The sequence below is a fragment of the Octopus sinensis genome, linkage group LG27 (genome assembly GCF_006345805.1).
Source record: "Octopus sinensis linkage group LG27, ASM634580v1, whole genome shotgun sequence".
In the NCBI taxonomy this organism is placed as follows: domain Eukaryota; kingdom Metazoa; phylum Mollusca; class Cephalopoda; order Octopoda; family Octopodidae; genus Octopus; species Octopus sinensis.
In genome coordinates, this window is record NC_043023.1 from 11,638,443 (window position 1) to 11,655,892 (window position 17,450).

The 17,450-nt window shown below is 38.7% G+C and overlaps 1 protein-coding gene across 6 annotated transcripts in view; it reads right to left on the bottom strand.

The window, feature by feature from the left end:
- Positions 1 to 11,633: 11,633 nt before the first annotated feature.
- The window catches only part of LOC115225439 (early growth response protein 1-like), a 424,836-nt gene continuing 419,019 nt past the window's right edge, over positions 11,634 to 17,450 (bottom strand). For 4 of the 6 annotated variants that reach the window (XM_036514190.1, XM_036514193.1, XM_036514194.1 and 1 more), the window contains exons 2-3: positions 13,233 to 13,935; positions 11,634 to 12,728 (exon numbers count right to left, since the gene is read on the bottom strand). In XM_036514190.1, coding sequence (XP_036370083.1) covers positions 12,460 to 12,728; positions 13,233 to 13,515 — 552 coding nt within the window. In that variant the 5' untranslated portion in view covers positions 13,516 to 13,935 and the 3' untranslated portion in view covers positions 11,634 to 12,459. Of the gene's footprint in view, positions 12,729 to 13,232; positions 13,936 to 14,156; positions 14,764 to 15,099; positions 15,436 to 17,450 lie in introns of those variants that run through there. The other 2 variants (XM_036514191.1, XM_036514195.1) reach the window with 2 other exon arrangements.

A 17,450-nucleotide genomic window follows, 5' to 3' on the forward strand; every position in this document is an offset into this window, starting at 1 on the left:
TAAGAATAGCTTGGGCAAATTTCAGAGAGCTCTTACCTCTGCTGGTGACAAAAGGCCTCTCGCACAGAGTGAAAGGCAGACTGTATGATGCGTGTGTACGAACAGCCATGCTACATGGCAGTGAAACATGGGCCGTGACTGCTGAGGATATGCGTAAGCTCGCAAGAAATGAAGCCAGTATGCTCCGATGGATGTGTAATGTCAGTGTTCATAATCGACAGTGTGTAAGTACCTTGAGAGAAAAGCTGGACCTAAGAAGCATCAGTTGTGGTGTGCAAGAGAGACGATTGCGCTGGTATGGTCATGTGGCGAGAATGGATGAAGATAGTTGTGTGAAAAAGTGCCACACCCTAGCGGTTGAGGGAACCTGTGGAAGAGGCAGACCCAGGAAAACCTGGGACGAGGTGGTGAAGCACGACCTTCGAACTTTAGGTCTCACTGAGGAAATGACTAGAGACCGAGTCCTCTGGAAGTGTGCTGTGCGCGAGAAGACCCGGCAGGACAAGTGAGTCCATAACCCGTGGCCTTCTACTTGGGATGGAGCCAGCCTACGTATGCATACCTTCCCTTCTTGGGACACAAAACTCTACTTGTGAAGACCTGTTGAGGCAAGTGAGGATCAGAATCGAAATCGATCAATGGAAATTGCAGATGTGTTACCAGTGCCGGTGGCATGTCGATACTCTACTTGTGAAGACCCGTTGAGGCAAGTGAGGATCAGAATGGAAATCGATCAATGGAAATTGCAGATGTGTTACTAGTGCCGGTGGCATGTCGATACTCTACTTGTGAAGACCCGTTGAGGCAAGTGAGGATCAGAATGGAAATCGATCAATGGAAATTGCAGATGTGTTACCAGTGCCGGTGGCATGTCGAAACTCTACTTGTGAAGACCCGTTGAGGCAAGTGAGGATCAGAATGGAAATCGATCAATGGAAATTGCAGATGTGTTACCAGTGCCGGTGGCATGTAAGAGAACCTTCCGTTTCGCGACCGTTGCCAGCACCACACCGTTTCGTGTCCGTTGCCAGCCTCGCCTGGCCCTTGTGCCGGTGGCACATAAAAAGCACCATCCGTTCGTGGCCGTTTGCCAGCTCTGTCTGGCACCTGTGCGGGTGGCACGTAAAAAGCACCCACTACACTCACGGAGTGGTTGGCGTTAGGAAGGGCATCCAGCCGTAGAAACACTGCTAGATTTGACTGGGCCTGATGAAGCCTTCTGGCTTCACAGACCCCAGTAGAACCGTCCAACCCATGCTAGCGTGGAAAACGGGCGCTAAACGATGATGATGATGATGATGATGAATATTGCATCTTGTAATTACAGTATATTTATTGTTTATTGTATTTTAAATGCTTCACTCATTAAATATGCCAGCCAGGTGAAGGGTGACATAATGGTTGATCAGGGAAGTTTCCAGAGCTATAAAAGCAGGAGAGACCAGAAAGGAAGAATATGAGGCATATGTATAGTTTAGTGCCCCACAGTAGATGGATTCCTTGTTAGTTTCTGAATAATGGTTTCTTCAAATTAAGCTATTCAGAGATAAGTTTTTAAAGGTCCAGATTAAGATTATTTTCATAAGCTTGAAAACGAACATTTTGGAAGAGATTCTTATTATGAACCCCACCCTGTTTTTGTCAACCCTAACTTCTTAACTTGGGGAACCCTACCAGACTCTTGATCAACTAAAAAATCTGGTGACACAATGTGTAAAATGTTTGTTTCTTGAAAGCATCATATAAATTTATTTCGTGTTGCTCTTGTTTACTCATCTGTAGAAGTGAGTTGCAGCGTCACAGGTGCCAAGCTATATCGGCCCCTTTGCCTTTCCCTCGGATAACACTGGTGGCATGGAGAGGGGAGGCCGGTATGCATGGGCGGCCGCTGGTCTTCCATAAAAAAACTTGCCCAGACTTTTGCCTGGGAGAGTAACTTTCTAGGTGGTCCCACGGTCAGTCATGACCGAAGGGGGTCTCAGCTCAGCATAGTGTTAATATCATAAGTGTTATAAACAATCTCACATGGGCAAACATCCATATATGCCACACACAAAATAAATTCAAAATCCGAAAGAAATTATTTGTATTATAACTATGATGGAGAAAAGTTATCTTAAGATGGTGCTCCAGCATGGCAACAGTCAAGTGACTGAAACAAATAGAAGAATATAGATAGAGCGATGTTGGATCTTTTCCGTTTGAACGGCAGTTTTTTCTAGCGATGTCATATGAAATCGTCACCCATAATTATGACCCTAGTATCGATCTATTGCATTTCAATCTTTTTTCATAGTCATCTCTCTTCCATAGTTAGAAATAGCAGTCAAATCCCGCACAAATCAAAAACATTTCTCTTTCACAGCTAGAAATATCAACCAAATATCGCACAAATTATAGAATCTCTTTTCCGTTGCTAGAAATAGCAGCCAAATCCTGCACAAATCAAGGACATCTCTCTCCCATCGCTTTTTTCTTTAGAAATGTAAATAGACGCAATCTCTTTCATAAACGAGGTACATATTCATACGGTACAGAATGATTTTTACTTCAATAGACGTCAGTGATTGGTTGAAATAGAAGAAAAGGAACAACAAATATCTTACAAACTATAGAATTTTCTCAATAAAGCCAAGAGAAAAACGATGTTTTATAAACACAATCTACCAGTATACGAAGTTTAAAAGTGTTTATTTACGTGGAAATTATTTTAAAAAACTGCCGGTCAAACCGAAAAGATCCGCAATGTTAAATATAGGGCTGGAAAGCTGTTATCAACAACTATTATATTTGTTTTTGTGTTTGAATAAAGTCATTGACTGATGATTTTCCATTTCATATTTGAGATTTATATTTTTTAAACACCCATCGGTCATGACTGACCGTGGGCTTGCACCTAGAAAGTTACCTTCCCAGGCACAAGTCTGGCAACGTTGTTTATGGAAGACCAGCAACCACCCATGCATACCAGTGTTATCCAAGGGTTAAGGCAAAGGGGCCGATACAGCTTGGCACCTGTGACGTCGCAACTCATTTCTGCAGCTGAGTGAACTGGAGCAATCCAAAACGCAGGTCCGGGATTCGAGCTCACAACCTCACGATCGTAAGCTCGATGCTCCAACCACTGTGCCGTGCGCCTTCTATCATATATAGAAGGAATTTCGACAGGAAACCATGTCACTCTATGCTATAAGAGGCTGGCGTAAAGACAACTTAACAACACTGAAAGGGAAAAATAAAACGGGGCCCACAATGAATGGATTAATTGTTGCTGTGGATCGAACCTAAAACTAACAGCATTATACTGTTTGTTAAAGGGAGATAAGTAGTCTTTGATGTCTTATTTCATGAGACGAGAGGCGCATGCGCATTGAACGTGGTTGATGTTGACTTCTGGGTCAAAGTTCCGTTGAACGAACTTCTTTTAATCAGCTGATAATAATAATACGTTTATAATACTTAAAATACGTACTTATAATGCATTTCTCAACTGCCATATACACACATATATAAACAACACTCTCCTTTATGAAACACTTGCGTAAGTATTAAACAATGAAAAGATTCAATGTTTTTTAATTCGGGAGACTTTCGGTTTTTGGCGCCTGAATTCTTTGTGTCTTTTCTATGTTTTATGAATGAGAGATGTCCTTGATTTGAGCGGAATTTGGCTGCTGTTTCTAGCTACGAAAAAGAGATTCTATGATTTGTACGATATTTTGTTGATATTTCTAGCTGTGAAAGAAAAATGGGTTAATATAGGGCGTAACAAATATCAGAAAATCAAAAAAAAAATGTGTGTAATAGGTGTAAAACAACTTCCTATGAACGAATATGAAAAAAAAAATTCGCGCACGCGAAAGGGGGGTGGGGGAGAGCCCTCGGAAAATTCACATCGGGAAGTTCCGAAAGCGTCTGAGGAGCTGACCCGGGTACCAAAACAAAAAAAAAATAGTGTAATATGTGTAAAACAACTTGCTCTAAACGAATATGACAAAAAAAAATGCGCTCTCGAGAAAGAGGGGTGGGGGAGAGGCCTCGGAATTTTTATATCGGGAATTTCCGAAAGCGTCTGAACCGGGCACAAAAACAAAAACAACGTAATAGGTGTAAAACAACTTGCTCTAAACGACTATCATGAAAAAAATGCGCGCTCGCGAAAGGGGGGTGGGGGAGAGGCTTCGGAAATTTCACATCTTCAGTCCACGGCCTTTAAACTAAGAAAAAATAGTGTAATTGGTGTAAAACTACTTGTTCTAAACGAGTATCAAGAACACACACTCACACATGAATCATAAACTCCGTATTTCGCAAAAAAAAAAAATAAAGAGAAGAAATTCTGGAAAAAGTGAAGAAATGTTGGATCTCATTCCTTGGTTAAAGCTATTTTAAACATTAAATTTATGCTTTTCTTTGAAATAGTTCAGATATATGCAATTCTTCTCACTTATTAAGATGCATTTATCAGAAAAAAAGAGACAGAAAAAATTATTATTTTGTGTCAATCCTTCCCTAATTATCCTTTATTAATTAGTTTTGGCGTGTATTTTTTTCCCAAATTTATTTTTTCACCTTTACAACACTGTTTAGTAAAGCAATTAATTATCTTTGTAATTTGCATATTTGACTTATTAATCAAAATTCTCTAGATGTAATATATACTAAGTAATGCATCCTTCATTTATGTGTTCCGTTCTGTATTATGCATGCGTGACTGTTTGTATGTAAGTGTGTTTAACTGTGCACATGAATGTGAATATTAAAGAACATATTTATTTACTATGATTGTTATTTTCAGAACAAATAAATCTTTTGGCTGTTATGTTATTGATGTTATTATTATTGCTAGTTAAAGGGTGGTGACTTGGCTGAATATTTTGAGTCTTGTAGTATGTAGTTGTGTTAGTCAATATTCTGAGTTCAAATCCAACTCATTTCTTTATCATCATTATCGATGGACCACTCAAAGAGGTATGTATACATTATCATTTTCGTAACATAATTTCTGTAGTATTTCAAGATGTTTCTGACACGTATTTTGATTCACATGGCGGAGATCCAACATTTCTTCACTTTTTCCAGAATTTCTTCTCTTTATTTATTATTTTTTTTGCGAAATACGGAGTTTATGATTCATGTGTGAGTGTGTGTTCTTGATACTCGTTTAGAACAAGTAGTTTTACACCAATTACACTATTTTTTCTTAGTTTAAAGGCCGTGGACTGAAGATGTGAAATTTCCGAAGCCTCTCCCCCACCCCCCTTTCGCGAGCGCGCATTTTTTTCATGATAGTCGTTTAGAGCAAGTTGTTTTACACCTATTACGCTGTTTTTGTTTTTGTTTTTGTGCCCGGTTCAGACGCTTTCGGAAATTCCCGATATAAATATTCCGAGGCCTCTCCCCCACCCCTCTTTCTCGAGAGCGCATTTTTTTTTGTCATATTCGTTTAGAGCAAGTTGTTTTACACATATTACACTATTTTTTTTTTGTTTTGGTGCCCGGGTCAGCCCCTCAGACGCTTTCGGAACTTCCCGATGTGAATTTTCCGAGGCCTCTCCCCCACCCCCCTTTCGCGTGCGCGAATTTTTTTTTTCATATTCGTTCATAGGAAGTTGTTTTACACCTATTACACACTTTTTTTTTTGATTTTCTGATATTTGTTACGCCCTATATTAACCGAAAAATGTTTTTGATTTGTGCGGGATTTGACTGCTGTTTCTAACTATTGAAGAGAGACGACTATGAATTGTGTGGGATTTGGCTGCTTTTTCTAGCTATGGAAGAGAAACGACTATGAATTGTGTTGGATTTGGCTGCTATTTCTAGCTATGGAAAATATATCTTTGGTTTGGTCGGCATATGGCTACTATTTCTAGCTATGGGAGAGAGTTGTCCTTGATTTGTGCGGGATTTGGCTGCTATTTCTAACTATGGAAGAGCGATGACTGAATTGTGTGGGATTTGGCTGCTCTTTCTAGCTATGAAAGAGATATATGTTTGATTTGTGTGGGTTTGGTGTCTGTTTCTATCTGTGGAAGCTACCTTCTACACTTTCCATCGTTGCCAAATTCGGAAAAGGAAGAATTACATGTTTCATTTTGTACTGAAAAGACAAAGTGGAGACAAGAATTGCAATGGCGGTCTGTGTTCTAAAGGGGTGAGGAACGACGTTCCAAAATCATGGATAGCTGGGTACCCCCACCCTTAATTTATTGTCTCATAACTTCCTGAAAATAGATACTTTTTACTAAAACTTTCAACAAATAATCTCTTGGATCCTGTAGGTTGGGTGTACCTAAAGATTTGTTGGAAAAAATTCTTCCGAGGAGATTGGCAGAGGAGTTTTGGTAAATTCACACGACCCGACATCTGCCCCTTTATAACTTTGAGGAGAATACCTTTGAAACCGTTTAGATTATGATTATTGGGTTGGTGCATAATTAATTAACCAAAACATCCCTAAATAGCGGTCTGACTGTCTGCCAAGCAAATGGGAAGCAGTAATTGAAAGAAACACAGAGCATCTCAAAATAAATACAGTAATGAAAGGGTTAATACAGTCTATGGGGATTGGACATTAAGCATAAGCCAGTGTGAGCAGTGGTTACAGAAATTGCAAGCCAGAAACTACAGGCTAGAAGACGAGCCTTGTCCTGGAAGATCTGTAGAGCTCAATAAGGACAATGTACAAATTCTGGTGGAACAGAATCCCATCCTAACTGTTGAAGAACTGTCAGAGATGCTAGGATTTAGTCATTCAACCATTCATCGACATCTGAGAGAACAATACTGAAGGAGTATTTTTCATCACGGACAAGTGAATTTTGGAAGAGTGCTCTGCACGTTTTCTGCAGAGATGGAAGAGCATTGTAGAAAATAAAGGAGAGTATATTTTAGATTAAAAAAGAAATTTGTTTATTTTAATTATGAAAAATTAAAGAGGCATTATTTATGAGACATAGGCAGAAACAGATCTGCGTGCACAGCACACGGATTTACACTCATACACAGACATAAACTTATACACACACACATGTATATATAGATGTTTGTGTGTGTATGTAAACTGTATGGATATGTACACTTTACACAAGATTTTCTGATGTAAAGTTTAATAAATTAAAATATTCAGTTGTTGAATGTTTATTTCTATAATTAATCTCAGCAGAAACGAATCTGTATTTTTGACATAGCCTCTAAAGCTTACACTGTTGTTTCTCTATAATTTCAGAACATCAACTGACACTGACGTAACAGAAGAAACATCCTCAATATTTACCATTTTTTAAAGACTAAAGCAAAATATTATGCAGAACAGATGTATAACATTGTTTGTAGAAATCTGTTGTAGAATTCCTGTGAAACATTTGCTCTGAAATAATACTATTAGCCAGGACTCGGAACAACACTGACTGGAGTATCAAGAAGAGGGGCTTCTGTGCTGGTGAAACTTGGATAAATTTATGTAATTGCTGCTAGAAAAAGGTAACAGCGGACAGAAATACAGGAGCAGGAGTATTTGTAAGGAATTAAGTATAAGAATAAAACAGGAAAAATATTTTAATTGGGATTTGAGAGGAAAATAATGGAAAAGAGTGAGAAACTTCAAGAATTGATTACCTCTGAACAAATGATAAAAGAAGAGAAAAATTTGTCTTATGAATGTGACATCTGTAAAAAGGTCTTCTCTCTCAAATGTAACCTAATTTCCCACAAATGTATTCATGCAGGAGAGAAACCATTGCACTGTGATATCTGTGGTAGATTTTTCACTTACAATAGTGACATAATTAGACACAAACGTACTCATACGGGAGAGAAGCCATATCACTGTGATATATGTGGTAAATCATTCTCTCAAAGTATTCAATTGACTGCACACAATCGTATTCATACTGGAGAGAAACCATATCATTGTGATATATGTGGTAAATCATTCTCTCAAAGTAGTAACTTGACTGTTCACAATCGTATTCATACAAGAGAGAAACCGTATAGTTGTGATATTTGTGGTAAATCATTCTCTCGAAGTTATGCTTTGAAGGGACATGAACGTATTCATACAGGAGAGAAACCATTTTACTGTGAGATCTGTGGTAAATCATTTTCTGATAGTTTCAATTTATCTGCGCACAAGCGTACTCATACGGGAGAGAAGCCATATCATTGTGATATTTGTGGTAAATCATTCTCTACAAGTAGTGCCTTAACAACACACAAACTTATTCATACAGGAGAAAAGCCATATCGTTGTGATATCTGTGGTAAATCATTCTCTGTAAATAGTGCCTTACTAAGACACAAACGTACTCATACGGGAGAGAAGCCATATCACTGTGATATTTGTGGTAATTCATTCTCTCAAAGTATTCACTTGACTGCACACAATCGTATTCATACTGGAGAGAAACCATATCACTGTGATATTTGTGGTAAAACATTCTCTCAAAGTATTATTTTGACTGTACACAATCGTATTCATACGAGAGAGAAACCGTATAGTTGTGATATTTGTGGTAAATCATTCTCTCAAAGTTATGCTTTGAAGGCACATGAACGTATTCATACAGGAGAGAAGCCAAATTACTGTGAGATCTGTGGTAAATCATTCTCTGAAAATAGTGCCTTACGAAGACACGAACGTACTCATACAGGAGAGAAGCCATATCATTGTGATATCTGTGGTAAATCATTCTCTCGAAATTATGCTTTAAAGAGACACCAACGTATTCATACAGGAGAGAAGCCATATCATTGTGATATCTATGGTAAATCATTTTCTCAAAACAGTGCCTTATCTGCAGACAAACATATTCACACAGGAGAGAAGCCGTATCATTGTAATATTTGTGGTAAATCATTCTCTCAAAGTATTCACTTAAGTCGACACAAACGTACTCATACAGGAGAGAAACCATATCATTGTGATGTCTGTGGTAAATCATTCTCTCAAAATAATGAGTTACATGCACACAAACGTATTCATACAGGAGAGAAGCCATATCATTGCAACATCTGTGGTAAATCATTCACTCAGAATAGTCACTTAACAAAACACAAACATACTCATACAGGGGTGAAAGGAAAAGGGTAGTCCCTATAGTTTCCTGTTTGCTATATTTGTTTAATATTCATGTGTTTTATGCAATGGAAATGATGATTAAAATATTTCCCAAAATTTCAGTTGTTTGTTTTGTTTTTGCAATATTCACCTCCCACTCCATCCTTGACCACTCGTGCAGTTTCCTTTCCATGGTGTAAGGACCTCTTATACCAAATCTCCTCCTCCTGACACCCCCACACATTATTCTTTCTTGTATATTGCATCCTGTAATTACAGTATATTTATTGTTTATTGTATTTTAAATGCTTCACTCATTAAATACGTTATACAATGACATAAGTTGTTAATTATTTTATACTCAGGAATATTGTAAAGTTGTCAATATCTACATAAACAATGACCCCTCTTCCCACCGGATACAAAAGAGAAGAGACCACAAAGTAAGAACATGAGGCATGTTTAGTGCCCCATGCCAGACTGATTCCTTGTTATCTTTTTAATAATGGTTTCTTTAAATTAAACTTTACAGAGTTGAGTTTTCAAATGTACCAGATTGAGATTATTTTCATAAAACTGAGAATAAACATTTTGGAGGAGATTCTTATTCTCAACCCCACCATGATTTTTGTCAACCTTTCGAACATGGAGAAACCTACCACATTTTTTTCTCTTTCTCATCATCTCCATCTTTCTCTCTCTTTCTCTGTCTCTTTCACAAACACTCTCTCACTCTTACTCTCAATAGAATGTAATTCGAGGCTGATATCTTATCGAAGTGGGCATCAGTTTTGCTCTATTATCGATTGATGATTTTGGATGTTATTTGCATCCTTACGTACCAATGTTCTTGGTTTGTTTTACCATTTTAGTACTTTTCACTTCCGAAAGTACACTTGTCTCAACAGAGACTTCATTCGTGTCATTATCATCGTTTAACGTCCACTTTCCATGCTAGCATGGGTTGGACGATTTTGACTGAGGGCTGGTGAACCAGATGGCTGCACCAGGCTCCAATCTTGATCTGGCACAGTTTCTACAGCTGGATGCCCTTCCTAATGCCAACCACTCTGAGAGTGTAGTGGGTGCTTTCTACGTGCCACCGGCATGGGGGCCAGTCAGGCGGTACTGGCAACAACCTCGCTCGAATCCTTTTACACATGCCACCAGCAGAGGTGCCAGTAAGGCGATGCTGGTAACGATCACACTCGAATGGTGCCCTTTTATGTGCCACCGGCATTGCAGCCAATTGGCTGCTCTGGCAATGATCACACTTGGATGGTGCTCTTTGCACCCTACTAGCACGGGGCACAAGTGCCAGTAAGGCGATGCTGGTAATGAACACGCTCGAATGGTGCCCTTTCATAGGATAAATAATTATATAAATATATATATATAGAATAATAATTTTTAATGATAGTGCATTAAAAATTTGGTGTTGGGGAAGACTTTTACGGATTCCATGGACAGCGAGGCTCACCAATAGAGAACTTCTTAAGCAGATCAAGCCGAAACTGTCGCTAGAAGATGGGATCACCAAGCATAGATTGGCATATTTTGGTCATATTATGTGGAGAAAATCCCTGGAGAAGGACATCATGTTTGGAATGGTCAGTGGCAAGAGAGGAAGAGGCCGACCAAGAACCCGCTGGCTTGACACCATCAAGAGTGATACCGGAATGGACATAGCCAATCTGAAAGAAGCGGCCTAGGATAGAACTGACTGGAGGACACTGATCCATCAAGTAACCGAGAGTCTACTTTGACTGAGCGGATAGATAGATATTATATTTATGGAATGGTCAGTGGCAAGAGAGGAAGAGGCCGACCAAGAACCTGCTGGCTTGACACCATCAAAAGTGATACCGGAATGGACATAGCCAATCTGAAAGAAGCAGCCCAGGATAGAACTGACTGGAGGACACTGATCCAACGTGTGACCAAGAGTCAATCAGACTGGGCCTGGTGCAGCTTTCTGGTTTCCCAGACCCCAGTTGAACAGTCCAACCCATGCTAGCATGGAAAGCGGACGCTAAACGAAAATGATGATGAATTTCAGAAAAATTTGAGAGGTTTCTATAAATTTGATGTTGATATTTTTGTCTACTTAAGTGGTAGACCTTTTTGCAAGAATGATTTACCACAGGTGTCATAACTATATGGCCTCTCTCCTGTACGAACAGGTTTGTGAATAGGCAACTATTTCTAAAGTATGATTTACCAGAGATATTACGTAGCCAGCACTGCATCGACCAGCCTCCGTGCCAGCGGCATGTAACGAACACCACCCAATTGTGGCTGTTGCCAGCCTCACCTGGCCTCCATGCCGGTGACAGGTAAAAAACACCATCCGAGCGTGGCCGTTCACCAGTCTTGTTTGGTCTGGCACTTGTGTCGGTGGCATGTAAAAAGCACCCACTACACTCACGGAGTGGTTGGCATTAGGAAGGGCACCCAGCTGTAGAAACATTTCCAGATTAGATTGGAGCCTGGTGCAGCCTCCTGGCCTCCAAGACCCCAGTTGAACCATCCAACCCATGCTAGCATGGAAAGTGGACGTTAAACGATGATGATGATGATGATATATGTCAGTATACGCTGTGGGTACATAGGTGGGCTATCCACAGCTCTACATTGATGTTTTACTATTTAAACGAGGTAGGAGCATGAAGGTCAAAGGATGATGATGATGACGAAAACACAACAAAGACAAAATCAATGTCACTCAAAACTTTTATTCCTTATTTCCATTCCTTTATTCTCTCCTAACAAGTTCTTCAAAAACTCCAGCACAATTCTCTTCAAACATCAAAGTTCACACTGTGTTGATATATTTAGATATATCCATGATACTGAAGTTGATATTCATGAAATTGAAGTTGAATACATCAAGCTTGAAGAGGAATAAACCTTGTCTTGTAGAAGACAAAAAACTCATAATTGTTGATATGTTGTAATAAATTTTTATATTGATATTTTTACACTTGTGTATGAATACTCAAATGTCTACTTAAGTGACCTTTTTGAGGGAATGATTCACCACAGATACCACAATGATATGGCCTCTCTCCTGTATGAACAGGTTTTGTGAATAGTCAACTATTTCTAAAGTATGATTTACCAGAGATATCACAATGATATGGTTTCGCGCCTATATGTGTACGTTTCTGTTTAGTCATGACACAACTCTGAGAGAAATATTTGCCACAAATATCACAATGATATGGCTTCTCTGCTATATGTGTAAATTTGTGGTTTTTCAACGTACCCCTTTGCGAAAATGATTTACCACAGATATTACAATGATATGGCCTCTATCCTGTATGTGTACGTTTGTGGTCAGTTACGTAACTACTATGAGAGAATGATTTACCACAGATATCACACTGATATGGCTTCTATCCTGTATGTGTACGTTTGTGTTCAGACAAGACAACACTTCTACAAAGCGATTTACCACAAATATCACAATGATATGGCTTCTCTGCTATGAGTGTAAGTCTGTGTGTTATCAACGTACCCCTGTCAGAGATTGATTTACCACAGATATCACAATGGTATGGCTTCTCTCCTGTATGTGTACGTTTGTGGTCAGTTACGTAACTACTATGAGAGAATGATTTACCACAGATATCACAATGATATGGCTTCTCTCCCGTATGTGTACGTTTGTGGTCAGTTAAGTTACTAGTTTGAGAGAATGATTTACCACAGATATCACAATGATAGGGCTTCTCCCCTGTATGAATACGGTTGTGTCTAGTCAAATAACCACTCTGAGAGAATGATTTACCACAGATATCACAATGATACGATTTCTCTCCAGTATGAATACGTGTGTGAATAGTCAACTGATTATTATAGGAGTATGATTTACCACAGATATCACAATGGTATGGCCTTTCTCCTGTATGTGTACGTTTGTGGTCAATTACGTAACCACTATGAGAGAATGATTTGCCACACATATTGCAATGATATGGCTTCTCTCCTGTATGAATGCGTTTGTGTGCATGTAAGTCATTATTTTGAGAGAATGATTTACCACAGATATCACAATGGTATGGCTTGTCTCCTGTATGTGTAAGTTTGTGTTTAGTCAAGGTACCAGTTTGAGAGAATGATTTCCCACAGATATCACAACGATAGGGCTTCTCTCCCGTACGTTTATGCTTGTGTCTAGTCAAATGACTACTGTGAGAGAATGATTTACCACAGATATCGCAACGATATGGCTTCTCTCCTGTATGAATACGTTTGTGGTCAGTTAAGTGACTACTACGAGAGAATGATTTACCACAAATATCACAATGATATGGCTTTTCTCCTGTATGTGTATGTTTGTGCATAGTTGAGACACCACTCTGACAGGTATTAGAGTGATATGGCCTCTCTCCTGCATCAGTGGTTTTTGGTTGATTTAAAGGATTCATCATGAGAGGATAATTTGTCATACATATCACAATGATAGAGTTTATTTCATTTCTATGAGAATGTTTGTGTTCAGTTGTGTCACTATTTTTAGGGAATAATTTAATGCCTTTTCTTTCAGCTGAGATCTTGCTTAATATCTAAATCAGGAGGTGACAATTGTCTACGCCTTTGTAAAGTCATCCAAGCTTAATTAACCTGTAAAGCAATCATCTCCTCTATATTCCAGACAGCAAAGACTTCAAATTGTTGCTGTTAATTCCATCGTCCAGAAGAAATATTTCGCAATATTTTGTCATAGACTTTCTTTATATAAAAACGTAGATGTATTGATGAATGCTCCTTATAAATATATCGTCTTCCTTTAGTCAATAAAAGTTGATAAACTATCAAAGGCACATCTGAATGAAGTAATTTCTTTTATGTCAACAGGATGTGATATTCTGAAATAGAAAAAAAGAGTCAGTGAGATAAAGAGGATAGTTAAATGACACAGCAATTCAACATTGCAAATATTCTTTTCTACTCTAGGCACAAGGCCCAAAATTTATGGGGAGGGGCCAGGCAATTAGATCGACTCTAGTATGCAACTGGTACTCAATTTATCAACCTTTAAAGGATGAAACACAAATTCGACCATGATGAAAACACAACAAAGACCAAATCAATGTCACTTCAAACTTTTATTCATTATTCTCATTCCTTTATTCTCTCCAAACAAATTCCTCAAAAACTCCAGCACAATCCTCTTCAAACATCAAAGTTCTCACTGTGTTGATATATTTAGATATATCCATGATACTGAAGTTGATATTCATGAAATTGAAGTTGAATACATCAAGCTTGAAGAGGAATAAACCTTGTCTGGTAGAAGACGAAAAACTCATAATTGTTGATATGTTGTAATAAATTTTGATATTGATATTTTTACACTTGTGTATGAATACTCAAATGTATACTTAAGCGACCTTTTTGAGGGAATAATTTACCTCAGATATCACAATGATAGGGTTTCTCTCCCGTATGTGTACGGTTGTGTTTAATCAAGTTGCTACTATTAGAGAATGATCTACCGCAGATATCACAATGGTATGGCTTCTCTCCTGTATGTGTACGTACGTGCTTAATTAAGTTGCTACTATGAGAGAATGATCTACCACAGATATCACAATGATATGGTTTCTCTCCAGTATGTGTACGTTTGTGTTTAGTCAAGGCATCATGTCGAGTCAATGATTTACCACAGATATCACAATGGTATGGCTTCTCTCCTGTATGTGTGCGTATGTGTTTAATTAAGTCACTACTGTGAGTGAATGATTTACCACAGATATCACAATGACAGGGCTTTTCTCCTGTATGTGTACGGATGTGTGCAGTCAAATGACCACTCTGAGAGAATGATTTACCACAGATATCACAACGATATGGCTTTTCTCCTGTATGTGTACGTATGTGTTTAATTAAGTCACTACTCTGAGTGAATGATTTACCACAGATATCACAACGATATGGCTTTTCTCCTGTATGTTTATGTTCATGTATAGTCGAGACACCACTATCAGAGAATGATACACTGCAGGTATTAGAGTGATATGGTTTCTCACCTGTATCAGGGTTATTTGCTTCAGTTAAAGGATTCATCATGAGAGGATAATTTGTCATAAATATCACAATGATAGTGTTTATTTCATTTCTATGAAAATGTTTGTGTTCAGTTTTGTCACTATTTTTAGGGAATAATTTAATGCCGTTTCTTTCAGCTGAGATCTTGCTTAATATCTAAATCAGGAGGTGACAATTGTCTACGCCTTTGTAAAGTTATCCAAGCTTAATTAACCTGTAAAGCAATCATCTCCTCTATATTCCAGACAGCAAAGACTTCAAATTGTTGCTGTTAATTCCATCGTCCAGAAGAAATATTTTGCTGTTGTTTTTCACAGATTTCCTTTATAAGATGAGTTTGATGTATTGATGAATGCTCCTTATAAATATATCGTCTTCCTTTGGTTGATGGAAGCTGATAAAATATCAGAGGCACACCTGAATGAAGTAATTTCTTTTATGTCAACAGGATGTGATATTCTGAAACAGAAAAAAAAGAGTCAGTGAGATAAAGAGGATAGTTAAATGACATAGCAATTCAACATTGCAAATATTCTTTTCTACTCTAGGCACAAGGCCCATAATTTGGTGGCAGAGAGCCAGTTGATTAGATCAACCTTAGTACGCAACTGGTACATAATTTATTGCCCTGGAAAGTTGACCTTGGCGGAATTTGAACTCAGAATGTAACGGCAGACGAAATACCTATTTCTTTACTGCCCACAAGGGGCTAAACACAGAGGGGCCAAACAAGGACAGACAAACAGATTATATTGACCCCAGTGTGTAACTGGTACTTAATTTATCGACCCCGAAAGGATGAAAGGCAAAGTTGACCTCGGCAGAATTTGAACTAAAAACTGTAGTGACAGACGAAATACCGCTAAGTATTTCGCCGGGCATACTAATGTACGACATCAACCCCTTAAACACTCTTAGTCATTTAACGTCAATATTTGCAGGGGTCAGAATTCATTGAGGCATTGAGCCTTTTGCTGCCTCAACTGGATCTTGTGCCGGTGGCATGTAAAAAGCACGATTCAAACTTGGTTGATGTCAGTGGCATGTAAAGAATACCCACTACACTCTCAGAGTGGTTGGCGTTAGGAAGTGCATCCAGCTCTAGAAATATTACAAGATCAATTTGGGGATCTTTTCCATTTGAACGGCAGTTTTTTAAAATAATTTCCACATAACTAAACACTTTTAAACTTCGTATACTGGTAGAATGTGTTTATAAAACATCTTTTTCTCTTGGCTTTATTGAGAAAATTCTATAGTTTGTAAGATATTTGTTGTTTTTTTTCTTCAATTTCAATCAATCAATGACGTCTATTGAGGTGAAAATATTCTGTGCCGTATGAATATGTCCCTCGTTTAAGAAACAGATTGGGTTTATTTACATTTGTCAAGAAAACAAGATTCCCTTCCCCTCACCCTAACCCGAAAATAGATTGAAATGCAATAGATCAATACTAGGGTCATAATTATGGGTGACAATTTCATATGACACCGCTAGAAAAAACTGCCGTTCAAACCGAAATGATCCCAATTTGGTGCCTGGTGCAGCCTCCTTGGCTTGCCAGGCCTCAGTCAAACCGTCCAACCCATGCCAGCAATGAAAACAGACGTTAAACAACTCCGAAAGGATGAAAGTGGATCTCATCGGAATGATTTCTTAATTACCCCCCCCCCCCCGGGGGGGGGCTAACATAGAAGGGACATGTGCTTCCGACGCCTTGTGCTTCTAGTAGAAAGGATTATCATCGTCATTATTTTATTCACTTGGCGGCAAGCTCAAATAAGACCGCAGCCGAATTCGCCTTTTATCCTTTTCGAGAAAAACTCAGGTCCCGCCTGAATGAAACATTGCTGGCCCTGGGTCATAATTTCATATGACACCGCTAGAAAAAACTGCCGTTCAAACCGAAAAGATCCGTTGGATTCGTTCCGGTCTTTTTCTTCGTCGCATTCAGTCAACAACTTCACTTTCAAATTTCCACCAGATTATTATAACAAAGTCTACTCACATATTCTATCCTACGACTGTTTCCAGTTCATGACTTCACCGCAAATACCTTAAGAAATAATCCGTCTTGTGGGCGTGGCATCGGGACGTGACGTCATGCCATCGCTCTTCCGGTTCCCTCCCCCACAGTATTTCCTCTCTGTTCCAATTATTGTCCCTCCTCTCCTCTTGATACCGATCTAAATAAAACTGCTTCTTTATTCCGCTCATAATCACCCATTTCGTTGGGTGTGATGTTCATTCACGTTGCTAGAGTGGATGGAGATTTTCTGTTTGAACGGCAGTTTTTTAAAATAAATTCCACGTAGGTGCAGGAGTGGCTGT